At 32.5% G+C, this 24118-nt stretch overlaps 2 protein-coding genes across 2 annotated transcripts; both read left to right on the forward strand.

Annotated features, from left to right (window-relative positions):
• The first annotated feature begins 6410 nt into the window (after positions 1-6410).
• Positions 6411-8090, forward strand: LOC131647197 (alkane hydroxylase MAH1-like). The gene has a single exon (XM_058917109.1). The coding sequence runs from the start codon at positions 6442-6444 to the stop codon at positions 7978-7980; it is 1539 nt and encodes a 512-aa protein (XP_058773092.1). The 5' UTR covers positions 6411-6441; the 3' UTR covers positions 7981-8090.
• Positions 8091-14827: 6737 nt separating this feature from the next.
• Positions 14828-16153, forward strand: LOC131647198 (DNA-directed RNA polymerases II, IV and V subunit 11-like). The gene is made up of 5 exons (XM_058917110.1): positions 14828-14983; positions 15075-15164; positions 15247-15325; positions 15732-15827; positions 15947-16153. Exons 1-5 carry the CDS (start codon positions 14931-14933, stop codon positions 15977-15979), a joined length of 351 nt encoding a protein of 116 aa, XP_058773093.1. The 5' UTR covers positions 14828-14930; the 3' UTR covers positions 15980-16153.
• The last annotated feature ends 7965 nt before the right edge of the window (positions 16154-24118 follow it).

The raw sequence follows: 24118 nt of genomic DNA on the forward strand, positions 1-24118 counted from the left end.
CAGTTAATATGCAGGGGAGGGGGTATGAGGGGCGAATTTTAGGTGCCATGCAAAATTCTCAAGTTCTCTTGAAATTTTGGTTGAAATTTTGGGCTTGTTTATTTCAGTTTTTAAAAAATTGATATACTTTTTGAGAATTTCTTTGGAGACTCTTATGGGGAGAAACTCCAACTAAAAACTAAAAATATCTCTACTTCAAAAATGTATTTTCGAAGTAAATTTTTTTTAGAATTCGGAGATGCATCTCCGAAAACACGTATTTTGTGGTGCTTTCGGAGATGCATCCCCGAAATAACCCATTTTTGGATGTTTCGGAAATACACTTCCGAAATAATCTCACTCTCAAACCAATCCACCTCTCTCTCCAAACTTACTCCGTCAACCTCTCTCTATGTTCTTTCAAACTCCAACCTCAACTTCTCGTCTCAATCTACTACTCTACTTTTTCAATTTCCATAAACCAGACAATAATACCTGCTTTTTCAATTTCCATAACCCAAACAATAATACCTCTTTCAAACTCCAACCTCAACTTCTTTCTTTTTTTTCTTCAAGTTTTCAGATTTGTTTTCATAAGAGTAATATAGCTGAGTGGTGTTTTTATGGTAGGGTCGGTTGAATATTATGCAGGTTATGAAAATAGAAAGTATGATGAAGATTTTGGTTGTAGGCTTGTGAAGAGCTATAGTTAAGGTGATAGAAGTTTGGTTGAATATTTTGGAAATGTATTTCCGAAATATTCAAGGGGGTGAATTCGGAAATGCATTTCTGTAAACACATTTTTTTCTAAAAATTAATTTTATTTCAGAGATGCACTTCCGAAAACACTTTTTTTTTTTGTAAAAAAAATGTGTTTTCGGAAGTGCATCTCCGAAACCACTTTTTTTTCATGAAAAGTTGACTTCGGAAATGCAGTTCCGAAATAAAAGGGCATTTTGGGGATTTCAGCGCGGGTGACCAAGAAGACTAGGGGGTCTAATAAGAAATTCTCTGCTTTTTGAGAATTTCTCTATAGACCCCAACCTTCTTGGAAACCTGCAGTTAAATTCTAAAAATGCCTCTATATTTCGGAAGTGCATCTCCAAAGTCACTTTTTGTATGAAAAAATGTGATTTCGGAGATCACCGAAAATACTTTTTTTTTTTTGAAAAAAAGTGATTTCGGAAATGCACTCCCGGAAACACTCCTTTTGAGAAAAAGGGATGTTTTCTGAGATTCATATCCGAAATATTCCAATTTTTGGTCTTAAAATTTTTTGGTTATGTATATCCGAAAAAACTCAATAATAATTAAAAAATTAAAATCAAGATGGATCAATACAATTAATAGTATAATTAATTCTATTAATTAAAAAATATTATTAAATATATATCATTATAATCAAGATATAATAATAATATTAGTATAATAAATATTTAGATTTTAGATCAACATCTTATTTTTATATATAAAATTAATAATTATAATAATAATAAAAATATTTATTTACTATTTATTTTATTTTTTATGATACATAAAAAATTATTTCATAAACTAATTTTCAAAAACAATTTATAGTTAAAAAAATTCATTTTATAAACAAAATTTTCAAAACAATTTTAGAGTTAAAAATTATTTTACTAACTTATATAAATGAAAAATATTTTTATTATATTTCATAAGTAAATTTTGAATTATCTAAAATTAAATATATAATTTATTCACTAAATAAAATTAAGACAAAATCTTCTTGTAATTTTTTTTTAAACTAAATGAAAAATGATTTTTTTTATCATAATTAATTATTAAAATAATTTTTATATTTGTAAATTTTATTTATTATTTTGAAAAACTATGTAATTCTAAATTTATATTAAAATATTATTAAAGTAGTAAATAATTATTAATGTAATTTTAAGACTATTTTTGAATTTTTTGAAATATTTTTTTAATGTATATGAATTTACTAAGAGATACCTAAAAATCATATTTGTGATTGTGTCCACAAATTTTTTTTTTATATATATATATATATATATATATATATATATATATATATATATATATATATATATATATATATATATATATATATTTGGTACAAGGGAGAGCCTAAGCCCAGAAAACAAGAAAACTACACAGGAACTAATTAAATCCTAGCATCACCATTGATATCTTCATCCATAAGATGTAACAACCAAGTCGGAGCATTGTTGTAAAAGACACTCTCTACTCGCAACTTCTTCCCCTCTTGAGCAAGAAGATTAGCACAAGTATTTGCCTCTCGATAAATATATCGAATCTCCACTTTATGAAAAAGATGTAACATATTGCTAATGTTAGCTATCAAACTTTCCCCACCCGTGCTACCATTCATGCCCTTTCTGACACAGTCAATGGCTATGCTGGAATCACACTCAATAATAATATTTTGCACACCCAAGTCTATAGCCATTTTGGTTCCAATATAGATGCCCCAAATTTCAGCCTTCAAAGCACTACATATACCAATCTTTTTAGCAAAACCGCCTATCCATTCTCCATGGTTATTTCGAATGAGTCCACCACACCCAGAATATCCATCACTACCATGAGCTCCATCAACATTGAGCTTCACAAATGGGTTTAAAGGAGCAATCCAACGAACGAGTTGCTGCTCATGAACTCTCCCCATGGTTTTATTCCTCAAAATCATAGCTTGATTGTATTGGAATATGTTATCTTCTATCACTTCTCTAGCCATCGCCGGACGCGCATAAGTACGATCATGCATTTCTTTGTTTCTCCAAGTCTAAAGGGTATGACAACTTATAGCCCAAACATTGCACCAATCAGGGTGATCTACAATGTTACTGAATATGTTAAGCTTGATCCACTCTTGCCAACCTGCATGAAAGAAATCAAACGTTAGTGAAACAGGGATTATGCTATCCCAAAAGCTCTTCACGATACTGCAGTCACGCATTGCATGTAATGACGTATCGCTGGCACCTCCACACAAGTGACACCCGTCTGGACCAAAGCCAGAAGCATGTATCCGGTGGTTGGTTAGCAAGCGATCACGGCAGAGGATCCACACAAAAGTCTTGACTCTTTCAAGAACACTAAGCTTCCAAACACCCTTCCAAACATCACCAGTTGAAACATCCCCCCAACATTCAAAGCCTTGTACATAGAGCTAATGGAAAACGAGCCATCTTCATCCGTCGCAACAACAAAATGATCACAACCACTATCAACCCTAGGAGGGAGAATTGCAGCAATCTTCTGTTGGATATTATAAGGAAGCCAGCTCAAAACACTCCAGTTCCACTCTCCCGAATTGTCAACAAGATCTTTTATATTTAACTTGGCCAGATTATCAAGAATAGCAGTCCCTGCCTCAGCTATAATCAGGCCTTTATCAATCCAACATTGCTTCCAAGAATTGATTCTTTCACCATTCCCTATATATTCTCCAAATTCCCATATCAAATAAATGAGAAGAAGTTCTAGCTATATCCATCCACAATTGGGAGTCAGAATTCTTGGCATGGATATTGTCACTGCTACTACCATGTAAGTACTTGCTCCTCATTATCTTGCACCACAACTCATCTTCCCCATTTAAGATCTTGCTACCAAGCTTAAGAATACAGGCATTATTCATTATGTTAAGATCTCGAATCCCCAGGCCTCCCACACTTTTGGCTCTAATGATCTTCTCCCAACCAACAGCATGAAATCTTCACTTCTCTTCAGTATCTCCCCATATAAAAGCTCTTTGTAATTTCTCAATATCCTTGATACACGATTTCGGGAGAGAATTAGTCATCATTGGATAGACAGGTATGGCCTCAATGACACTCTTGGTTAAAGTTATCCTTCCAGCAAGAGATAAATTCCTAGACTTCCAACCCGAGAGCTTGCTGGCCACTTGATCAATTAAATACTGAAAATCTTGTTTGTTGTTGGATCTACCTTTAAGGGGTATGCCTAAATATTTTCCAAAACTTTGAGTCTCAGGAAAGCCAGAGAGATGAACCAGCTTATTCCTCATGTTGCGCGACACATTTTCAGAAAACAGGATATTTGACTTCTCCTTACTAATTTCCTGCCCAGACATGCTACAAAATTGATCAAGGGTGTTCTTTACACAAATCATCTGAGCCTCACTTGCTTCTCCAAAGATTAGCAAGTCATCAGCAAACATGAGATGTGAAATATGAGTACCATTATTTCCAATCCGAAACGGTTTCCATTGCTTCATTTGAATAGCATGTTCTATAAGATGAGTTAACTTGTCCATGCAAAGAACAAAAAGATAAGGAGATATAGGATCTCCTTGTCTTATACCCCGATGAGGGCGAAAGTACTCATTCTTATTCCCGTTCCAGTTGACGTTAGTTTCTACACTTGAAACACCATGCATAATGACATTCACAATCTATTTGGGCAATTCAATTTCCTCAAGGATACGCCAAATGAACTCCCAGTTCAGCTTATCGTAAGCTTTTGATAGATCAATTTTTATGGCAAAGTACCCCTTCCTTCCCTTCTTTTTATGCATGGAATGCATAACTTCCTTAGCAATGATGATGTTCTCATGGATTGATCTGCCTGGGACAAAGCCCGTTTGGTGAGGAGAAACAAGCTGGGACCTGAGGGGCTTCAATCTAGCAACAACCACCTTGCTAATAACCTTATAGAGAGTGTTACAAAGCGATATGGGACGAAACTGCATCACTGAGCTCGGATGCTCAACTTTAGGAATAAGACAAATATCTGTCTTATTAAAATCAGACATCCTACTAGGGTTTTATGTACTTTAATTATTTTATGTATGAAGGACATATATATATATATATATATATATATATATATATATATATATATATATATATATATATATATATATATATATATATATATATATATATATATATATATATATATATATATATATATATATATATATATATATTTAAGTATCATTATGAAGATTTTTAATTTAATATTTTTTATATTTATTTTTATATTTATGAGTGATATTTTTAATATTTATTTTTTAATTTATAATTAGAATTAGAATAGAAATATCCACCGTATAATTACAATTATTATTATTATTCATAACTTATAATTTATATCAATTTTATGATATCTGAATTAATCAATATTACAAATTTTTTAATTTTTTGGGATTTCGATTAATTCGGATATGTATATCCGAAAAAACCTCTGACCATTTTTTGGGGGTTTTCGGATATGCATATCAAAATTAATCAAAATTCCAATTTTTTTTTTGTGTGTTTTCGGAGATGCATCTCCGAATTAACCAAAATCCCAATTTTTTCAAAGATATGTCTCCGAAGGATATTTTCGAATTTCCAGCAGGTTTTCACCGCTGGGGTCCGTAAAGAAATTTCCTACTTTTTTTGTATCTTGGAAAATGGATTTTGTGACACTGTTTTTTAAAATATTATAAATTTTTTATATTCGTTTTTTTTTAAATTGAAACACTAATTTTAATATCCTATAACATAAATATATATTATTGAAAATTAAAACATAGTTAAATCGCAATTTTTTAAAAAAGTTGTATATCAAAAAAGATTTTTATTAAAATCTATTTGAAATAATTTTAAAATTAAAAATTTTGATATCCAATTTTTTTTTCAATAAAACGATGAAAACCTAAAATAACATTTTAAGAATAATTATTCAAACCAAAGTTTCATTCGAAACTTTTATTAAAAGTTTATTTGGAAAACTTTTTTATACAAAATGATGTGACACTGTAAAAATGATTTTTAAAAAAAGCGAAAACAAACGGGTCCCTTATCAACCGAAATAATCTAATAGTTTAATATTACTTATTCCATTAATCTCATATGTTATAAGTTATATATATATAAATTAAAAAATATAATGAACATTGTATATTTTATAAATTAATTTTATATATTCTCTCATATTAAATAACTTTTAATCATTAGTCAATGTAACAGATTCCGATAATCATTAGAATATCTATATTTTTATTTTATTTTAAAAGAGGTTACTTTCTATGTATTAACTCCATTTAGTACTATCTTATCCTAAACATTAATATATTTATCTCTTATTATTTTCAATAAGTATGAAATTTATAAGATGTTTAATTTGAACCGTCCAAATTTAGAAATTGTTGTCCATAACATGAAAATTTAATTTTAAATTATAACGATCATTTACATAGCATATTAAATTTTTTTTATCATTTTTTGAGCTTACCAAATTTCTATAATTATTAAAATATCTCATGCTTTATTATCCTAAAAGAAACGTATTATTTCATTTAAATACAATCTTATCTTATAAATTAACATAAATTAAACCTGATATCATCTTTTGTCACCTTATTGAATGGCATTATATATAGACACATTTGTGAGCATGACATAATAACATTTCCTTCAATTTCATTGACAGTTAGTTACAATGATCATCCTAACACCATTTCTAGCCATGGCTATCACATTCATTCTCACCCTATTTCTATATGCTTTTTACCAAACACTATATTTCAAAACACCTGCATTCACAAATTGGCCTTTTATTGGTATGCTACCAAGATTCCTATGGAATGTGTCACAAATTCATGAATTTTCAGCTCATTGGTTGGAATCAAAAGGTGGCACAGTTGAGTTCATAGGACCTTGGTTTACCAACATGAATGCTGTAATGACAGCTGATCCAATGAATGTTCACTACATTATGAGCAAGAGTTTCGACAACTTTGTGAAAGGCGATTTGTTTCGCGAAATGTTTCAAGCTTTTGGTGAAGGTATTTTCACTACCGATTCGATTCAATGGAAATACCATAGGAATCTTCTCCAATATCTTTTCAACAGAAGCTTTGAATCATTTCAAGAGAAAATCATTCACAACAAAGTTGAGAAATCTTTGATTCCACTATTGAATCATGTTGTTCAACAAAAAGAGTCGATAGTCGATTTACAAGATGTTTTCAACCGTTTTACGTTTGATAACATTTGTTTGATAATTCTTGGACAGGATGCTAACTGTCTTTCCATAGATTTTCCTGAAGTTGCGGTCGAGAAGGCTTTTAACCAAGCCGAAGAATCCATCTTCTATAGACACATTGTGCCGGAATGTGTCTGGAAGTTGCAAAAATGGCTTCAAATTGGCGAAGAGAAAAAAATGACCAAGGCATGCAAAATATTTGATAAATTTCTATACGATTGTATAGCTTCAAAGCGCGAAGAGCTTAAGAAAAAATGTAACAAAAATGCTGAGAGTGAGAAAAATCAACACGTTGATTTGCTAACCGCGTTGATTCGAGAAGAAGAAGGAGAAACAAAGGATAGTAAAAGTGGTGACAAGTTTCTAAGAGATTCTGCATTCAATCTCTTTGTAGCAGGGAGAGATACTCTAACTTCTGCACTAACATGGCTCTTTTATCTCGTTGCTACACATCCTTTAGTGGAAATGAATATTCTGAAAGAGATAAAAGAAAATTTTGGACACAAAGAGAAGCCTTGGGTTTTAAGTGTTGATGAGACGAAAAAGCTTGTTTATCTGCATGGTGCTATATGTGAGGCACTAAGGCTTTTTCCACCAATACCATTTGAGAGAAAGGAAGCTGTTAAACCTGATATACTTCCAAGTGGTCATCATGTTTATCCTAATAAAATGATATTGTTTTCTTTGTATGCAATGGGGAGGTTTGAAGATACATGGGGAAAAGATTGTAGGGAGTTTAAGCCAGAGAGGTGGATTTCTGAGAGAGGAGGTAATGTTTATGTCCCAGCTTACAAATTCTTTAGCTTTAATGCTGGGCCTAGGACTTGTTTGGGAAGAGACTTGGCTTTCATTCAGATTAAGATGGTGGCTGCTTCTGTTTTATGGAACTATTGTGTGCATGTTGTGGAAGGTAGTCGTGTAACTCCTAGTCTTTCAATTGTGCTTCTCACCAAAGAAGGTCTCAAGGTTAAGATAACCAAGAGGGTGCAGTGAGATTAATGTGTTAATGTTTGTTTTATTTATGTTATTGCATGGGTTATGTAAGTTCATAACTTTGAAAAAAATAAATTTCTTCATGTTTAATATTTAATATATATTTTAGACATCTTTATGTTTTTCTTCATTATTTTTATAGATATCTTATTTGTCAATAGTAATATAATTTGTCTCATGTTAAGTAGTAAGGGTATTATTACCATACAAATAAGCATGAGGAAGAAATCTCATGTAAACCAATGGAGGAGTTAAAGTAACATTTCATTCTTAAAAATAATACATATAATATAGATACCACAATGGTAACCTTAATATACCCCAAATAAGTTAAAGCCATATTTATGCATATTTTTCCTTATAGTAGTAAAAATAGGCCTAATCTTCTTTTTTTCTAATTATGATACGAGTGAGTTTTTATGGGGAAAAATGACAAGTCTAAGAGTTAGAGTGATATATAAATGGAAATGTGGTTTTCTGGTCCTTACAAGTGGGAGGAAAAAACACATATATGATGAAGATGGGACATGCCACTCACATGTGTTCCAAATTATTGAATATTAAAAGTGAAACATCTAAGTGGATAGCATTGAAAGTGGTTAATAACGTGAGTGCTAATGAACATGTGAAGATAAGTGATATTTTGGATCAAGTGAAAAAAATCTTACTTTGTGGGCATCATTTTTTGGATAGCTTGAAAGGAAAAATAAATGGTTAGGAAATTTTTGAAGTAGTATGCAGATAACACTAAGAGGATATGTGCAAAGTATGATATCTATGATTACATGGGTTGATTTGTGTTTTTGAGGAGATATATCTCCAAAAGATTAGAGCATATACTTTTTTTTATAATAAATTTGACATCCTCCGTGCACATAGATTGATTACTCGAGTTTTGTAGAAATATAATAGATGACAAACCCTCTAAACGATTTAACAATGATGTGTATGTTAGGCTAAATTCAAATATTGATTTTTTTGGTTAAATTAGAAAAAACTCTGCCATCTGATCTAAATACTGTTTGTTAGATTAAAACATATCCTTTGTATAAGAGATCTATGCCAAATTTAAGAAAAAAGTTGGTGGAGGAACTTTAGTTATGTAAGCACATTTTAATCAGATTGTTACAATAGACTAATATTATTCTTATACCAAATTCTTACATCAATATTTACACCCAACACTGCTTATCATATATATACGGTAAAGAGTGTTTTTAAAATAAAATATATGTTTATAAACAATGGCATGAACAACGATATGCATGTGAACAGTGAACAATGACAAAATTGGTTAATGAAATATAAAATATTGATTAATAAAGTGATCAAGTTGGGTAATAACGCTCAAATATTAAAAATAATTTAGCAGTAAAACAAAGTTGATTAATAAAAAGTAAAATATTGGTTAATAAAGTGATAACGTTGGTTAATAAACACTCAAATATTAAAAATGATTTTTAGTAGTAAAATAAAATTGGTTAATGAAGTGTAAAACGTTGGTTAACGAAGTTATGAAGTTGATTAATAAATGCCCAGATATTAAAAATAATTTTTAGTTGTAAAATAAAGTTGGTTAGTGAAGTGTAAATTGTTGGTTGATGAAGTTATGAAGTGTAAATAGGGCTCTGATACCAATTGTAAGTTCAAGAATGCGTCTAAGAGGGGGTGAATTAGACACGTTATTTTTTTTTAGTTTTATGCAATGAAGGTGATTATTTTTCTGGTATATGATGAAGTTATGAAAGCAATAAAGTCCAGAAAAATAAACGACACAATGATATATCCTGGTTCCCCTCACAATCTAATAGTACTCCAGTCCCCTTTCAACATAAAAGAGATTTTCCTATTGTTTGTGACTTGTACAAGACCCACACAAACCCAAGAACAATCCTCTTGGATTTTACACTAAGTCCACTAAGAGAATAATCCTCTCAAAGTGACTTTCTTGCTTCCAACAATCCTGGACAGCAAGATACAACCAACCAAGTAGAACAAGAAAAACATATTTTCTTTGCTACTCTCTTGTTTTCAACAATCCTGGACAACAAGCAATTACAAAACACTTTAATTTGGAAAATATTTGAGTAGTAAAGTTGATAAATATATATCAATCACTAGAATTGATCTTGTCTTTCAATCAAGACAATTTACAATGATATAATAGTGCTTTGATATCAGTTGTAAATTCAAGAGTGCGCCTAAGAGGGGGGTGAATTAGGTACTTTAATTTTTTTTGGTTTTATGCAATGAAGGTGATTATTTTTCTAGTATATGATGAAGTTATGAAAGCAATAAAGTGCAGAAAAATAAATGACATACAGATATATCTCGGTTCCCCTTATAATCTGAGAGTACTTCAGCCCCCTTTCAACATGAAAGAGATTTTACTATTTCTTGTGACTTGTACAAGACCCACACAAATCCCAAGAACAATCCTCTTGGATTTTATACTAAGTCCACTAAGAGAACAATCCTCTCAAAGTGACTTTGTTGCTTCCAAAAATCCTAGACAACAAGATACAACCAACCAAGTAGAACATGAAAAATAATCTTTTCCGTGCTACTCTCTTGTTTCCAACAATCCTGGCCAACAAGCAATTACAAAACACTTTTGGAAATTTTTTGAGTAGTAAAGTTGATAAATATATATCAATCACTAGGATTGATCTTGTCTTTCATGCAAGAAAATTTACAATGATATAATAGTGTTTTGATGCAATTGTACGTTCAAGAGTGCGCCTAAGAGGGAGGGGGGTTGAATTAGGTACTTTAATTTTTTTTTGGTTTTACGCAATGAAGGTGATTATTTTTCTGGTATATAATGAAGTTATGAAAGTAATAAAGTGGAGAAAAATAAACGACACAAGGATATATCCTGGTTTCTCTCACAATCCGAGAGTTCTCCAGTCCCCTTTCAACATAAAAGAGATATATCAAAATAAGGATATCAAGGATAAACGACACAAGGATATGCAATTGTACGTTCAAGAGTGCGCCTAAGAGCGGAGGTGAATTAGGTACTTTAATTGTTTTTGCTTTTATGCAATGAAGGTGATTATTTTTCTAGTATATGATGAAGTTATGAAAGCAATAAAGTGCAGAAAAATAAATGACATACGGATATATCTCGGTTCCCCTTATAATCCAAGAGTACTTCAGCCCCCTTTTAATATGAAAGAGATTTTACTATTTCTTGTGACTTGTACAAGACCCACATAAACCCCAAGAACAATCCTCTTGGATTTTGCACTAAGTCCACTAAGAGAAAAATCCTCTCAAAGTGACTTTCTTGCTTCCGAGAGTACTCCGCGCACTCTTGAACGTACAATTGCATATCCTTATCACAATCCGAGAGTACTCCAGTCCCCTTTCAACATAATAAAGTGGAGAAAAATAAACGACACAAGGATATATCCGAGAGTACTCTTGAACTTATCATTACTCATTCAGATATCAAAATAGAAAATAGGGAGAAACAACAAATTAATATTTGGTTCTGATAAAAGTGAAAAATACAAGGAAGCAGATAATGCAACACAAAGTGCGGCCAAAAATATTGGTGTCCATTTAAAACTAGAACAACATCATCTAAAGATTATTCAGGATGAAATATTAATGTAAAACATGGATTTCACAACGACAATTTACCTAATATATTATTAGGTCATTTGTTTGTTGGTTGTCTAAGTTCATATGAGAGGCAAAATGTTGTTGATTTAACAAAATTTCATGTTCCACTCAGAGACACACTGCTTTTATTGCAAGAACGTGATTCAAAGAATGTTCTCATATCACAAAAATATATAAACATAAGAGTAACTTACAAAAAGAGATCATATGTTATAAAATTGAGATAAAACATCTGTTTAAGATGATGAATGATACAAATTAAGTTGACTGGAGTAAAATAAGAGATGACACATATGTTGTGAGAGATATATTTTGGGCGACCCCAATTACAGTAAGATTTTTGAATATTTTTCCTTTTGTGTTGATTATGGACAACACATTCAAGACAAATAATTACAAACAACATCTATTTGAAATTTGTTGGTATGACTTCAACTGAGTTGAGATTTGTTGTTGCATTTGCCTATATGGAATCAGAGCAGATATACAAATTTTCATGGGTATTGGATAAGCTGAAAGAATTGTTCAAGAAGAAGGGATTGGACCACAAGTGATTCTTACCAATAGAGATGTTGTTTTGATGAAAGTAATTGAAGTTCTGTTTCCAAGTACGATTAATTTTAGGCAAAATACCCTTTTTGGTCCCTTAAGTATACCCCAAGGTACATTTTGGTCCCTTATCTTTAAAAAGTGTCATAGTGGTTCCTTTAATTGTTAAAAAGGTCCACGTTAGTCCTTTCCGTCCATTTTTTTCAAACGGCGTCAACTTTGCTTCGCTGGCATCTGACGTGGCATATGTTTGTCATCAAAGGTAATCAAAATTCCAAAATAATTCTTAAAATTTTGCTTGAGCCAAGACTTGAACCAGGTTCATCTATGTTATTGGAGAGCATGAATAACCACTAGGCTACTTCGTCCATTTTGTAAGTTTACAAACCAAATATAATTTAACCATTAATTTATAGTTCAACAAAAGTGAAGACGTTCAAACTACAACATAGCAGCCATGAACAAGTTGATGAAAAAGAATGTACAGTAGCACAACATGGACACAAAAGTGAATCACCTCACATGTTAGTGTTATATAGACTTATGGTAATTTAGTTCAATTTAATTTTCCAAACAATCACATTAAAAATCTTAGAATCTTTGAATAATTATTAATTAATGATGTTATTAACTATAACCCAGAAAACCAGAAGAGTTGCATAGAACAATTGCTCCAAAAACCTTAAACCCATAAAACCCAGAACATTGCATAGCTTAATAGCTTGTTGCATCATCCCAGCTTTGAGTTTATCAACATTCATATACCGAAACTTCTGTAGACAATCTGTAAGTGCAAACCCCATCCTCACCAACAAAAGCTTCAACTTCATAGCAATATACGAACTACAAAGCATAGAATCAAAAACGACATCCATGGCAGTAGCGCTTTTTCATCTAGCATGTTCAGTGGCCACTAATTCTCTTGACACTTTTCTCAAACCCTTTCCTCCTTTTCAGCGACAAGACATCTATAGGGAAGAAACTTAATTTTTAATTTGGATTTAATTTCTAGAGAAATTGTTTTAAATAACATGTAGTTTCTCTCTTAATTTTTGTATTTTATTTTAAGTGAATTAATTTATCAATCTTGATTTTCTTACTCCAATGTGTTAAACCAAATTTAACAATTTGGGGCTTTAGGGTTTATGATTTTGAAACCCAGATTTAAAAATCCAGGTTGAGGAAAGTATATTTTTCCAGTCAGAAGTATAAATGAAGAAGACAAAGATTAACAGTAGATATATGTCTCATTTATAAATAAAATTACAAAAGTTGTAGAGGTGTAGTGGTAAATATGTTGTGTTGCAATCAACATGTGCATGGTTCGAATCCTACTAAAGGTAAAATTTTGAAATGTTTTTGGAAATTTTGATTACCTTTGATGACAAACAGATGCCACGTGTACAAACATGTGCCACGTCAGATGCCAGCGAAGCAAAGTTGACGCCGTTTGAAAAAAATGGACGGAAAGGACTAACGTGGACCTTTTTAACAATTAAAGGGACCACTATGACACTTTTTAAAGATAAGGGACCAAAATGTACCTTGGGGTATACTTAAGGGACCAAAAAGGGTATTTTGCCTTAATTTTATTTGTCAATATCACATTAACAAAAATGTTAAAGCAAGATGCAATCAATATATTATGAATGATATTCAAGAGGCGATATATACTATATGGATGGAACTTGTATGGGCTAGTGATGAGATGGAGTATCATCAACGGTTGCAACGACTTGAGCAGGCACGTGTTGATTATGTTGGATTCAATGATTATGTTAAAGACACCTGGTTGATTTCTAACAGGCATACCTATTTTCAAATGTTGGAAGGCTATGAGCAACGACTTGAAGTTACAATTGGGAAACATTATAGTTGTTGGATTTGAAACTTCACACACAAGAGTATGGTGAATTGTGTGGTTTGGAAAAACATGGTTTTAAAAACTTTGAAAATTTTTAGAGATTAAAATCAGAGTGAGAACAATATTTTTCTATATCTAAGTAGTTTAAATTTTTTTATCTAAGCAGTGGAAAATAAATATTAAAATAAAGTGCGAAGATTAAAGAGGTTAAGGGAAGAAGAAAAACACGGAGAATTATAGAGGTTTGGTCAAATCTAAAGGACCTACTCCTCACCCCCCTTATACAAGGAAATGGTGGTTGCCCTACAACCATTACAATACAAGACGGAAGATATGACCGTTTACGTCTTCTCCATTGAAGTGTTGAGACTTCAAGGGGTGTTAATTTGTAGATCGAATAACTTGGAAGTAAAGCTTCCAATGTTATTTTGTAGTTCGAAGAACTTGAAGGTAAGAGTTATGATATTGTTATGTGGATCAGATAACTTGGAAGTAAGACTTTCAGTATTGTTTTGTAGTTTAGAGAACATGAGAGTAAGAGTTCCGATATTGTTATGTTGATAAAAAAAATTGGGGATAAGAGTTCGGGGTAGTTTTGTGGATAAAAAAAACTTGGATAAAATTTCATGATGTTTTCTTGCTCGAATAACTTGAGATGAAGAGTACATATACACAAAATTTTAACAAATTCTCTTAAATTTTTTCAATGAATCGGATAACTTGAAATTGAAATAAAAAAAAATAAAATAAAATTTTGACACATTTTTACTATTTATATATGGATATTTTGGTCGAATAAAATAAATTGTTTGAGTGAAATATAATTTAATTTGTTTTTCCAGTTTCCATTATTACCAAAAAGAGAAACGAGTACCAAAAGAATAGAGCAGAAGATAGGAAAAGCATGAATGCCCCTGATCGTTACGAGCGTTTCGTTGTTCCTGATGGAGCCAAAAAGTATCTCTTTTTCGTCTTCTATTCCATGATCATTCTCTTTTTCTTGTTATATAACTAATTTTGTAATTTGATTTTGGAATTTCTGGAAAAGGGTTTCTTATGAGAGAGATACAAAGATCATAAATGCGGCTTCATTCACCGTTGAAAGAGAGGATCATACAATCGGCAACCTTCCCCGCATGTATCTTTTCTAATTTCTATTCTCTCTCATTTCAATTTTCTCTCTCATCAATCAAATTTTGATAGTATTTGCTATGTTTCAGGCAGCTTCATAAAGACCCTAATGTCTTATTTTCTGGTTACAAGCTTCCTCATCCTCTTCAATACAAAACTACTACCCGGGTTAGTTTGTTAGTTACCTTATTTTCCTTAGCCATGTTTTGAGAAACAATTTAAGTTCAAGTTTATAACTTAAGTGCTTATATGAATAAGCTATTATTATTATTATACAAGTTATCTTAGTTAATTTGCTATCTAACAAATTTAGAAATGTTGAGCTTGCACATTGGTTAAGCCTTGCTTATCAGAGTATGTGAATTTGGAGTTTCTTAAGAGATTATGGAAATAAGTTAAAACGGAAGATGAACATGACATAAGTTGTTTCCATAAGCTATACCAAATTGTCTAACAAGAGCTTATACCAGTAGAAATTGACAAATAAACGAATCTAAACTCGCCCCTATCAAGTCCTTAGATGATACAACAAAAACTTTATACAAATATACTTTTATTGTTGTTACTTTTGCAGATACACACAACTAGTCAGTCTTCACCAATGCAAGCATATAACCAGTCTATCGATGATCTAGATAAGGAACTCGATCACTTGAAGAGTGGCTTCGAGGTATAAAGTGTTTCGTTTTTGTTGTTCTTTGTGCAATAAGGTATCTAAATTGTAATACAGAAAAAATCCTTTATGGATTCTATTAGTATATGGTAACGTATTCAAAATTTTGATTGTAGGCGGAGTTGTTGAAGTTCACAAAGGATTATTGATTTACAGTGTAGTAGAAACTTTTGTAGATATTGAGACAGAAGATCACTTCTGCTAAATGGAATTTTAGTAAGATGTTTTGTGTTCTGTTAGACTTGTTATTACATGCTTTTGTTGGACTGAGGAATTTTCATAATTGTGAACAATTTCAAAGTGCCACAATGAGTGGTTTCTCACTGTGCAATGATTTCACATTTGTTGTAATTTGCAAGTAGATTTCATGGTGAGTTATAAGACTTGTGTTTGATGCAAAAATGGAACATCTGGATTCTGATTGCATGAAGGGAATATTGTTTCAAATATTTCATAAAAACTACCAAGATAGCTAAATTGTTTCTAGAACTTAGGAGAACAATTTCTTCAATAAGAAATAGAATGAAACCAATTAATAAACTAATATATTTCTTGGTTGAAAATGTAAAACCAACAAAAATAGATGCAGGAAAAATCAGTTTCTTTTCTAAGACCATGAAATAAAAGTTAATTAATGGATTATATCCAATCTATCTCTATTTAGGGCCAGTTTGTTTCAGCTTTAAAAAAATGGATTTTTTCTTTGTACTTTTGAAAATTGATTTTCGAAACATTACAAGTTTTTTTATATTCGTTTTTTTAAAAATGAAACATTAATTTTGACATCCTATAACATAAATATACATTTTTGAAGACCAAAACTTAGTCAAAATCGTAATTTTTTTTCAAAAAGTTGTATTTCAAAAATGATTTTTATGAAAATCTATTTGAAATAGCTTCAAAATTAAGTGATTTTTTGAAATTTTGATATCTAAATTTTTTTTCTATAAATAGATGAAATACCTAAAATCACATTTTAAGAATAACTATTCAAATAAAATTTTCATTGGAAGCTTTTATAAAAAATTTCTTTGTAAATTTTTTTTCTTCATAAAATTATATAATACTATAAAAATCATTTTTAAAAAAAGTTAAAACAAACTGACCCTTAAAATTCTGGACGGATTTAATCTATTAGACATATTTTAAAAATTGATTAAATTATATTTTTGGTCTTCTTATTTTATCTTATTCACATAATTAGTTCTACTATCTTAAATTCTAACAGTTCTGGTTCATCTCCTCAAGTTTTTGCATTTAGTTCTACTATCTTAAATTTTAACTGATTCATCTCCTCAGGTGTTTGCATTGAAAATTGATGGTATGTCAATTTTTTTTTATGATGTATAATATATATTTTTTATCTTAAAAAAAATTAACAAACTTGGAGTGGTTGGTTAGCGAACAGTTGGAGCAGCGATATGGATCCAGTGGAGCTGCGGTGCTTCGGACACCTTCAACATAAACTTTCGATCCTCAAATCAACACCAGGCTACGATCAATCAAAACTGTTTCCGTCTTTAAAGACATCGGCGCTAACTTTGATGTTCTCGCCAGCCTCCTTTACTCCGCCGTCACTCCTTACGGTGACCGATCACCGACATCTAAGTCGAAGTTAGAGCTGTCAAAATAGGCTCGGCCCATTGGCCCGGCCCATAAACCCTACAATTTAGCGCGGGTCGGGCCGCAAAATACCTTAAAAAAAGACGACCCTGTCTTTTTGGGCCAGCCCACCAGGCCTATGTTTTTTATGGGCCGGGCCGGGCCAAGCGGGCTTCGGGCTGGCCCATTAAAAAAAAGATTTTGGTAAATTTTGGAGAAAAAAGATTGAGATAAGATATGATTTTATAAATGTGTTTTCAAGTCATAAAGAAATGTTAAAGAGGATCAAGATATATTTTCAAAATGATGTGATCAAGGAAATGGTTGTGAGATGTAGAAAAAATTTGATAAGTATTGGTGATAATATTAAGTTACTTTATACTTTTACATGGAAGATTTTGTGGTATATATATATATATATATATATATATATATATATATATATATATATATATATATATATATATATATATATATATATATATATATATATATATATATATATATATATATATATATTTGTGGATAAATATTTTAAACATCACTTATATACGTTTATGATGACTTTTTACTTATGTTGTATTGCATTTATCCATTACATCCTTTTTATAAAATTAAAATTATAATATTGAAATACGGGCCGGGCTGGCCCATCGAGCCGCACAGGCCTTTGAAAAATGGGCGGGGCTCATTTTATGTGGCCCATTTAGCAATTGGGCTGGGTCGGGCCAGCCCATTAAAACATGTTGGCCCACCGGGCCGAAGCGGGCTGAGCCGGGCCGACCCATTTGACAGCTCTAGTCGAAGTGGAGTTTACTCGGTGGTTCTTGGATTGTTGTGGCTGCCGGTCCTATTGAGTATTTCGTGGGCTTTTTCTTCATTATTTGGGCTTCTGTTGTGGGCTTGATCAATCCGCCTCATGTTCCTCATATGTGCTTTTTCGCTGGGCTTGGGTACATGACACTTATTAGAGAATTTATTTATGCACCCATATACCTTTTTAGGGATCTCTGGTGAAAGTTTCAAAATACTCCTATATTTCGGATATGCATCTACGAAGTCATTTTTTTTATGAAAAAAAGTGACTTTGCATATGCAACTTTGAAGTCACTTTTTTTTTTTTTTGAAAAAAATATGACTTCGCATATGCATCTCCGAAGTCATACTTTTTATAGGAAAAAATGTGTCTTCGCATATGCATCTCCGAAGTCACATTTTTTTTAAAAAAAAAGGTGAATTCGGATGTCCATATTCGAAAATATATCTGGGACAGAATTCATAGCAATAAAGTATAGATTTATCATAAATAATTGAAATTATATAGATAGTTCAACAAAAATTTAACGTTACAAATTTTATAAACGGGTAGTTGAGGACGGCGTAACATTTTGATAACATCTTCTCCAGATCTTTGAAGTTTCGCATCCAACTCGACCGGACCCTTCGAAGAATATTGTTGAAAAGTTGTCCACGTAACCTATAAATCATCTTCGTTCTTGAGCTGTCAAGTGAAGGTGAACGATCCTGACGAGAAGGAAAGTCATTTCATTTGTAAATTATTGTCGAACATCTATTGTTACGACAATCGTTTTAACATCGTCATTCACCTCTTTTGGCTTAGCATCTTCGTTGACCTCATGTGGAACATCTACACCATCTATGACAATGTGGAACATCTACACCATACCTAACTTGTGGAACATCTACACCATCTATGACAATGTTGTCGGGGTGCACCATACCTAACTTGTGCTTAAAACATACATTATGTCAAAATTGTTTTTTGCTATACCAAACATTGTTTCGGATATGCACTTCCGAAATAAGTTTGGTGGATTTCGAAAGTGCATATTCGAAGTGACACAGGTTTCTTCTCCAACAAATCAGCACCAATGGAAACAAATAAGAGATGAAATAAGGAAAATTTACCTCAAATTGTAGCTTTCTATGCTCTCTTTGTTATGATCAACCATTTGAAACTTGGTTTGGAGATGAAAAAAGGATTGAAAATGGTTGAGGTTTTGGAGAGGGTTTTGATTTTTGAGTGAAAGAAACTGAATGAAATAGTGATAGTGGGAAAAAAATATAGGAAGGTTTTTTCAGATATGCATATCCGAAAATACCTTTTACATTTTAAATCCAATGTTTAAATAATAAAACATTTGAAAAATGTATTTTCGGATATGCATATCCGAAACATATTAAAAATGTGAAAATAGTGCGTTCATATATGCATATTCGAAAGACATTTTGGGATTTTCAGAGATGTTTTTTACCCTATATGGGTGCACAAAGAAATTCTCCACTTATTAAAATAGAATTTTTTTAACACACCCTTATGGTGTGAACCACACACCTGAAAACCCCAAAATGTCATTCGAAGATGCATCTCCGAATGCACTTAATGAATTTTAAAAAAATTGGTTCGGATATGCATCTCCGAATGCACCATAATGAATTTTAAAAAAATTAGTTCGGATATGCATCTCCGAAAACACTCAAAGACGTTCCGGATATTCATCTCTGAAAACATGGCTGGACAGAATGGTTGGTAGAAACATAATTGTTTTTTTTTATACTTTTTTATGAAAAGAATCAATGTCAATTTGATCCGTAATTTGGTTAAATTGTTAATAAACACGCAAACGGAAAATAATAAAAAAATCACAATTAAGGTAGGTAATATTGTTCCGATATAGCGAAAAATAATACAGATGTTTAAAAAGTACGAAATGTAAAATTAATACATCGGCAAATAAAAAAAGAAGGACATAACCTACCGTGTATGCCTAATCCTAACCCCTGACCCCTCATATGCCTCTTGTATACTACAGCACTCGATGCCTTCCTAACCATCCTTTCTACGATGGCCATCACTTCAGGACCACCTCTCTCAATCACCCATAAGTCCAAAGTATCTTGCCTAATTGTAATACGGTGAACTAACTTTTATATCGAAATCTTCAGGTAAGCAAGAGTCGCCACCGACTTTTATTTTCTCCAAATATCGGAAAGGCTAAAAGAACAGGAAAAACCTTTTAAATAAAAAATAGGGTTCGGGGGTAATTATGCAAAGGGAAGGTGTAAGGCACCCTTTGCATCCATGGTTTTCCATGGGCTCTTAATTGCTTTGCCTTTGTTTTCAGAAATGTAGAAGAAAAGAATATGGACTTTAGCTCGTAAATGAGCGTAGCCATTTTGAAGGTTTATGAGAAAGAATATGAAAAAGGTTTTAGAGCAAGGCAAAGCAATTAGGGGCAATTACTTAATAATGTAGAAGAGGTTTGTAACACCCGTATAATTTTAATATTAATTTAATTGGAACATTGAATTAATAATTAGAATTATTAAGAATTTGTGGAAAATAATGGAAATAATGGTTTATGGCATTTGGGCCATGTGAGGAAATAGTAAAAGAAAGGGGGTGATGTTGTAATCCTTTTACTAAATTATTATTATTTTTCATAAAACAATTGGATTTGGGGAAGAAAGAAAGAACGTGAAAGAACAGAGGTTTGGAACGAAGAACGAGAAGGAGAACTGTAGAGGGAGAGACCAAGGATCAAGAACAATTGTCTAAGGTAAGGGGAGACTCTCCATTTAATCTCTATTATCGTGCTATAGGTAATAGTATAGATTAGTAGTATTGTTTTGATCAATGGTTTCCATGTTCTGTGTTGTGTTCATCTTTTGGATTGAAATTTTGGACTGATAAATCCCTAATAACTGAGTAGATCTAGAGTATGATGAACGAAATTGATTATTGGATCATATACTATAGTTTCTGGGTGAATTCGTATGCTGTTATGAGATGAATTTTCTGGTTTTTAGACCCAAATCGCAGACTGTGCAGGTGGATTCGCGAGGAAGACGAATGGGTAAGTTGCAGGTTTCTGTGAACTGCTGCCCATTTGCGTATGATACGCGTACGGTACGCGTATGGGGGGTGTGGTACGCGTATGGTACGCTCCCCATGGTGCATCAGAATGTGCCCTTCTGCTGGTACGCGTATGATACGCGTATGATGTTGTTTTGTGTGGAAATATGGTTCTGCCCATACGCGTATGATACGCGTATGGTGTGTATGTTTTGTCTGAAGTTGTGCTTCTGCCTGTACGCGTATGATACGCGTATGGGGCGTGTTTTTGTGAAGTCCTGGCCCTGTTGGTACGCGTATGGTACGCGTATGGCCAGCGTGATTGAAAGATTTTGCTGTTTTGTGATTTTTGGAAGGTTAATGGCGTGTAACTTTCGAGCTGGTATATCTGTATGATTTATTATTATATGATTATTTGAATGATGCAATCTAATTTATATATATTTATATATATATATATATATATATATATATATATATATATATATATATATATATATATATATATATATATATATATATATATATATATGAACATACTTGTTGATGATGATGATGATGATGAATGATGATATATGAGTATAGACGAAGCTACTCATTGTGTGATGATGATGATGGTATGTTATATATAGGTTGCATGCATTCATATGTTAGAACAAGAATTGTTCTTATCAATTATCTTAGTTTTGATGATAACAATAATATGAATTTTGCTTAAGATAATATGGTACTCTAATCCAATGCAATTTCCTTTTCAGGAAATATATAAAGAGTATGCATAATTCAGCGCTCAGAAGCTTTGTCTCAAATGGTTCAGCATGCAACATCAGAACATGGTCTGGCAAGACATCAGAAGATGGTCGAAGCAGAATCAGAACATGGGTCTATGGAAGCATCAGAAGAACAAGAGAACAGAAGCACTGAAGTTCTGATGGTATCACGCTCAGAAGCACTTCAAGGTCAGAAGATCAGAAGATGCTATGCACCAAGCTGTTTGACTCTGATGATATTCAAACGTTGTATTCACAAACATCAGATCAGAAGAAAGTACAAGTGGCAAGCTACGCTGACTGACAAAAGGAACGTTAAATGCTACTAAAGGCTACGTCAGTAGACACAGCGTGAACAAGGCTCGAGGTAGTTGACAAAAGCGTATAACATTAAATGCGATGCTGTACGGAACACGCAAAGCATTAAATGCACTCAACGGTCATCTTCTCCAACGCCTATAAATATGAAGTTCTGATGAGAAGCAAGGTTAACGATCCTGAAGAAAACAACGCCTATTAACTTGCTGAAACTCTGTTCAAATTAAAAGCTCAGAATCTTCATCTTCATCAAAGCTCACTACATTGCTGTTGTAATATATTAGTGAGATTAAGCTTAAACGTTAAGAGAAATATCACAGTTTGTGATTATAGCTTTTAAGAAGCAATTGTAATACTCTTAGAATTGATTACATTAAGTTGTAAGGAACTAGAGTGATCGTGTGGATCAGAATACTCTAGGAAGTCTTAGAAGTTATCTAAGCAGGTTGTAACTAGAGTGATCGTGTGGATCAGTATACTCTAGAAAAGTCTTAGAGGGTATCTAAGCAGTTGTTCCTGGAGTGATCAGTGTGTGATCAGAAGACTCTGGAAGACTTAGTTGCTGACTAAGTGGAGAACCATTGTAATCCGTGCGATTAGTGGATTAAATCCTCAGTTGAGGTAAATCATCTCTGCGGGGGTGGACTGGAGTAGTTTAGTTAACAACGAACCAGGATAAAAATAACTGTGCAATTTATTTTTATCTGTCAAGTTTTTTAAAGCTACACTTATTCAAACCCCCCCCCCTTTCTAAGTGTTTTTCTATCCTTCAATTGGCATCAGAGCGCCGGTTCTAAGGTGCAAGCACTTAACCGTGTTTAGAAAAGATTCAGGAAGAGAAAAACGCTTCTGTAAAAGATGGTTGATGAAAGTGAAAAGTCTACACCTGCATCTACATCTGGCTCTGCTGAGCAATACAACGGTAACAATGGTTATACTAGACCGCCGGTATTTGATGGTGAAAACTTTGAATACTGGAAAGATAAACTGGAAAGTTACTTTCTTGGTCTAGATGGTGATCTATGGGATCTTCTGATGGATGGTTACAAACATCCAGTAAATGCCAGAGGCGTAAAGCTGACAAGGCAAGAAATGAATGATGATCAGAAGAAGCTTTTCAGGAATCATCATAAATGCAGAACTGTTTTGCTGAATGCTATCTCTCATGCTGAGTATGAGAAGATATCTAATAGGGAAACGGCCTATGACATATATGAGTCCTTGAAAATGACTCATGAAGGAAATGCTCAAGTCAAGGAGACTAAAGCTCTAGCTTTAATCCAGAAGTATGAAGCCTTCAAGATGGAGGATGATGAAGACATTGAAAAGATGTTTTCAAGATTTCAAACTCTTACTGCTGGATTGAGAGTTCTTGACAAGGGATACACCAAGGCTGATCACGTAAAGAAGATCATCAGAAGCTTACCCAGAAGATGGGGTCCTATGGTGACTGCATTCAAGATTGCAAAGAATCTGAATGAAGTTTCTCTGGAAGAGCTTATCAGTGCCTTGAGAAGCCATGAAATAGAGCTGGACGCAAATGAGCCTCAAAAGAAAGGTAAGTCTATTGCATTAAAATCCAATATCAAGAAATGCACTAACGCTTTTCTGGCTAGAGAAGAAGATCCTGAAGAATCAGAATCTGAAGAAGAAGATGAACTGTCTTTGATCTCCAGAAGGCTAAATCAACTCTGGAAGACCAAGCAAAGGAAGTTCAGAGG

The sequence above is a fragment of the Vicia villosa genome, linkage group LG2 (genome assembly GCF_029867415.1).
Source record: "Vicia villosa cultivar HV-30 ecotype Madison, WI linkage group LG2, Vvil1.0, whole genome shotgun sequence".
Lineage (NCBI taxonomy): Eukaryota > Viridiplantae > Streptophyta > Magnoliopsida > Fabales > Fabaceae > Vicia > Vicia villosa.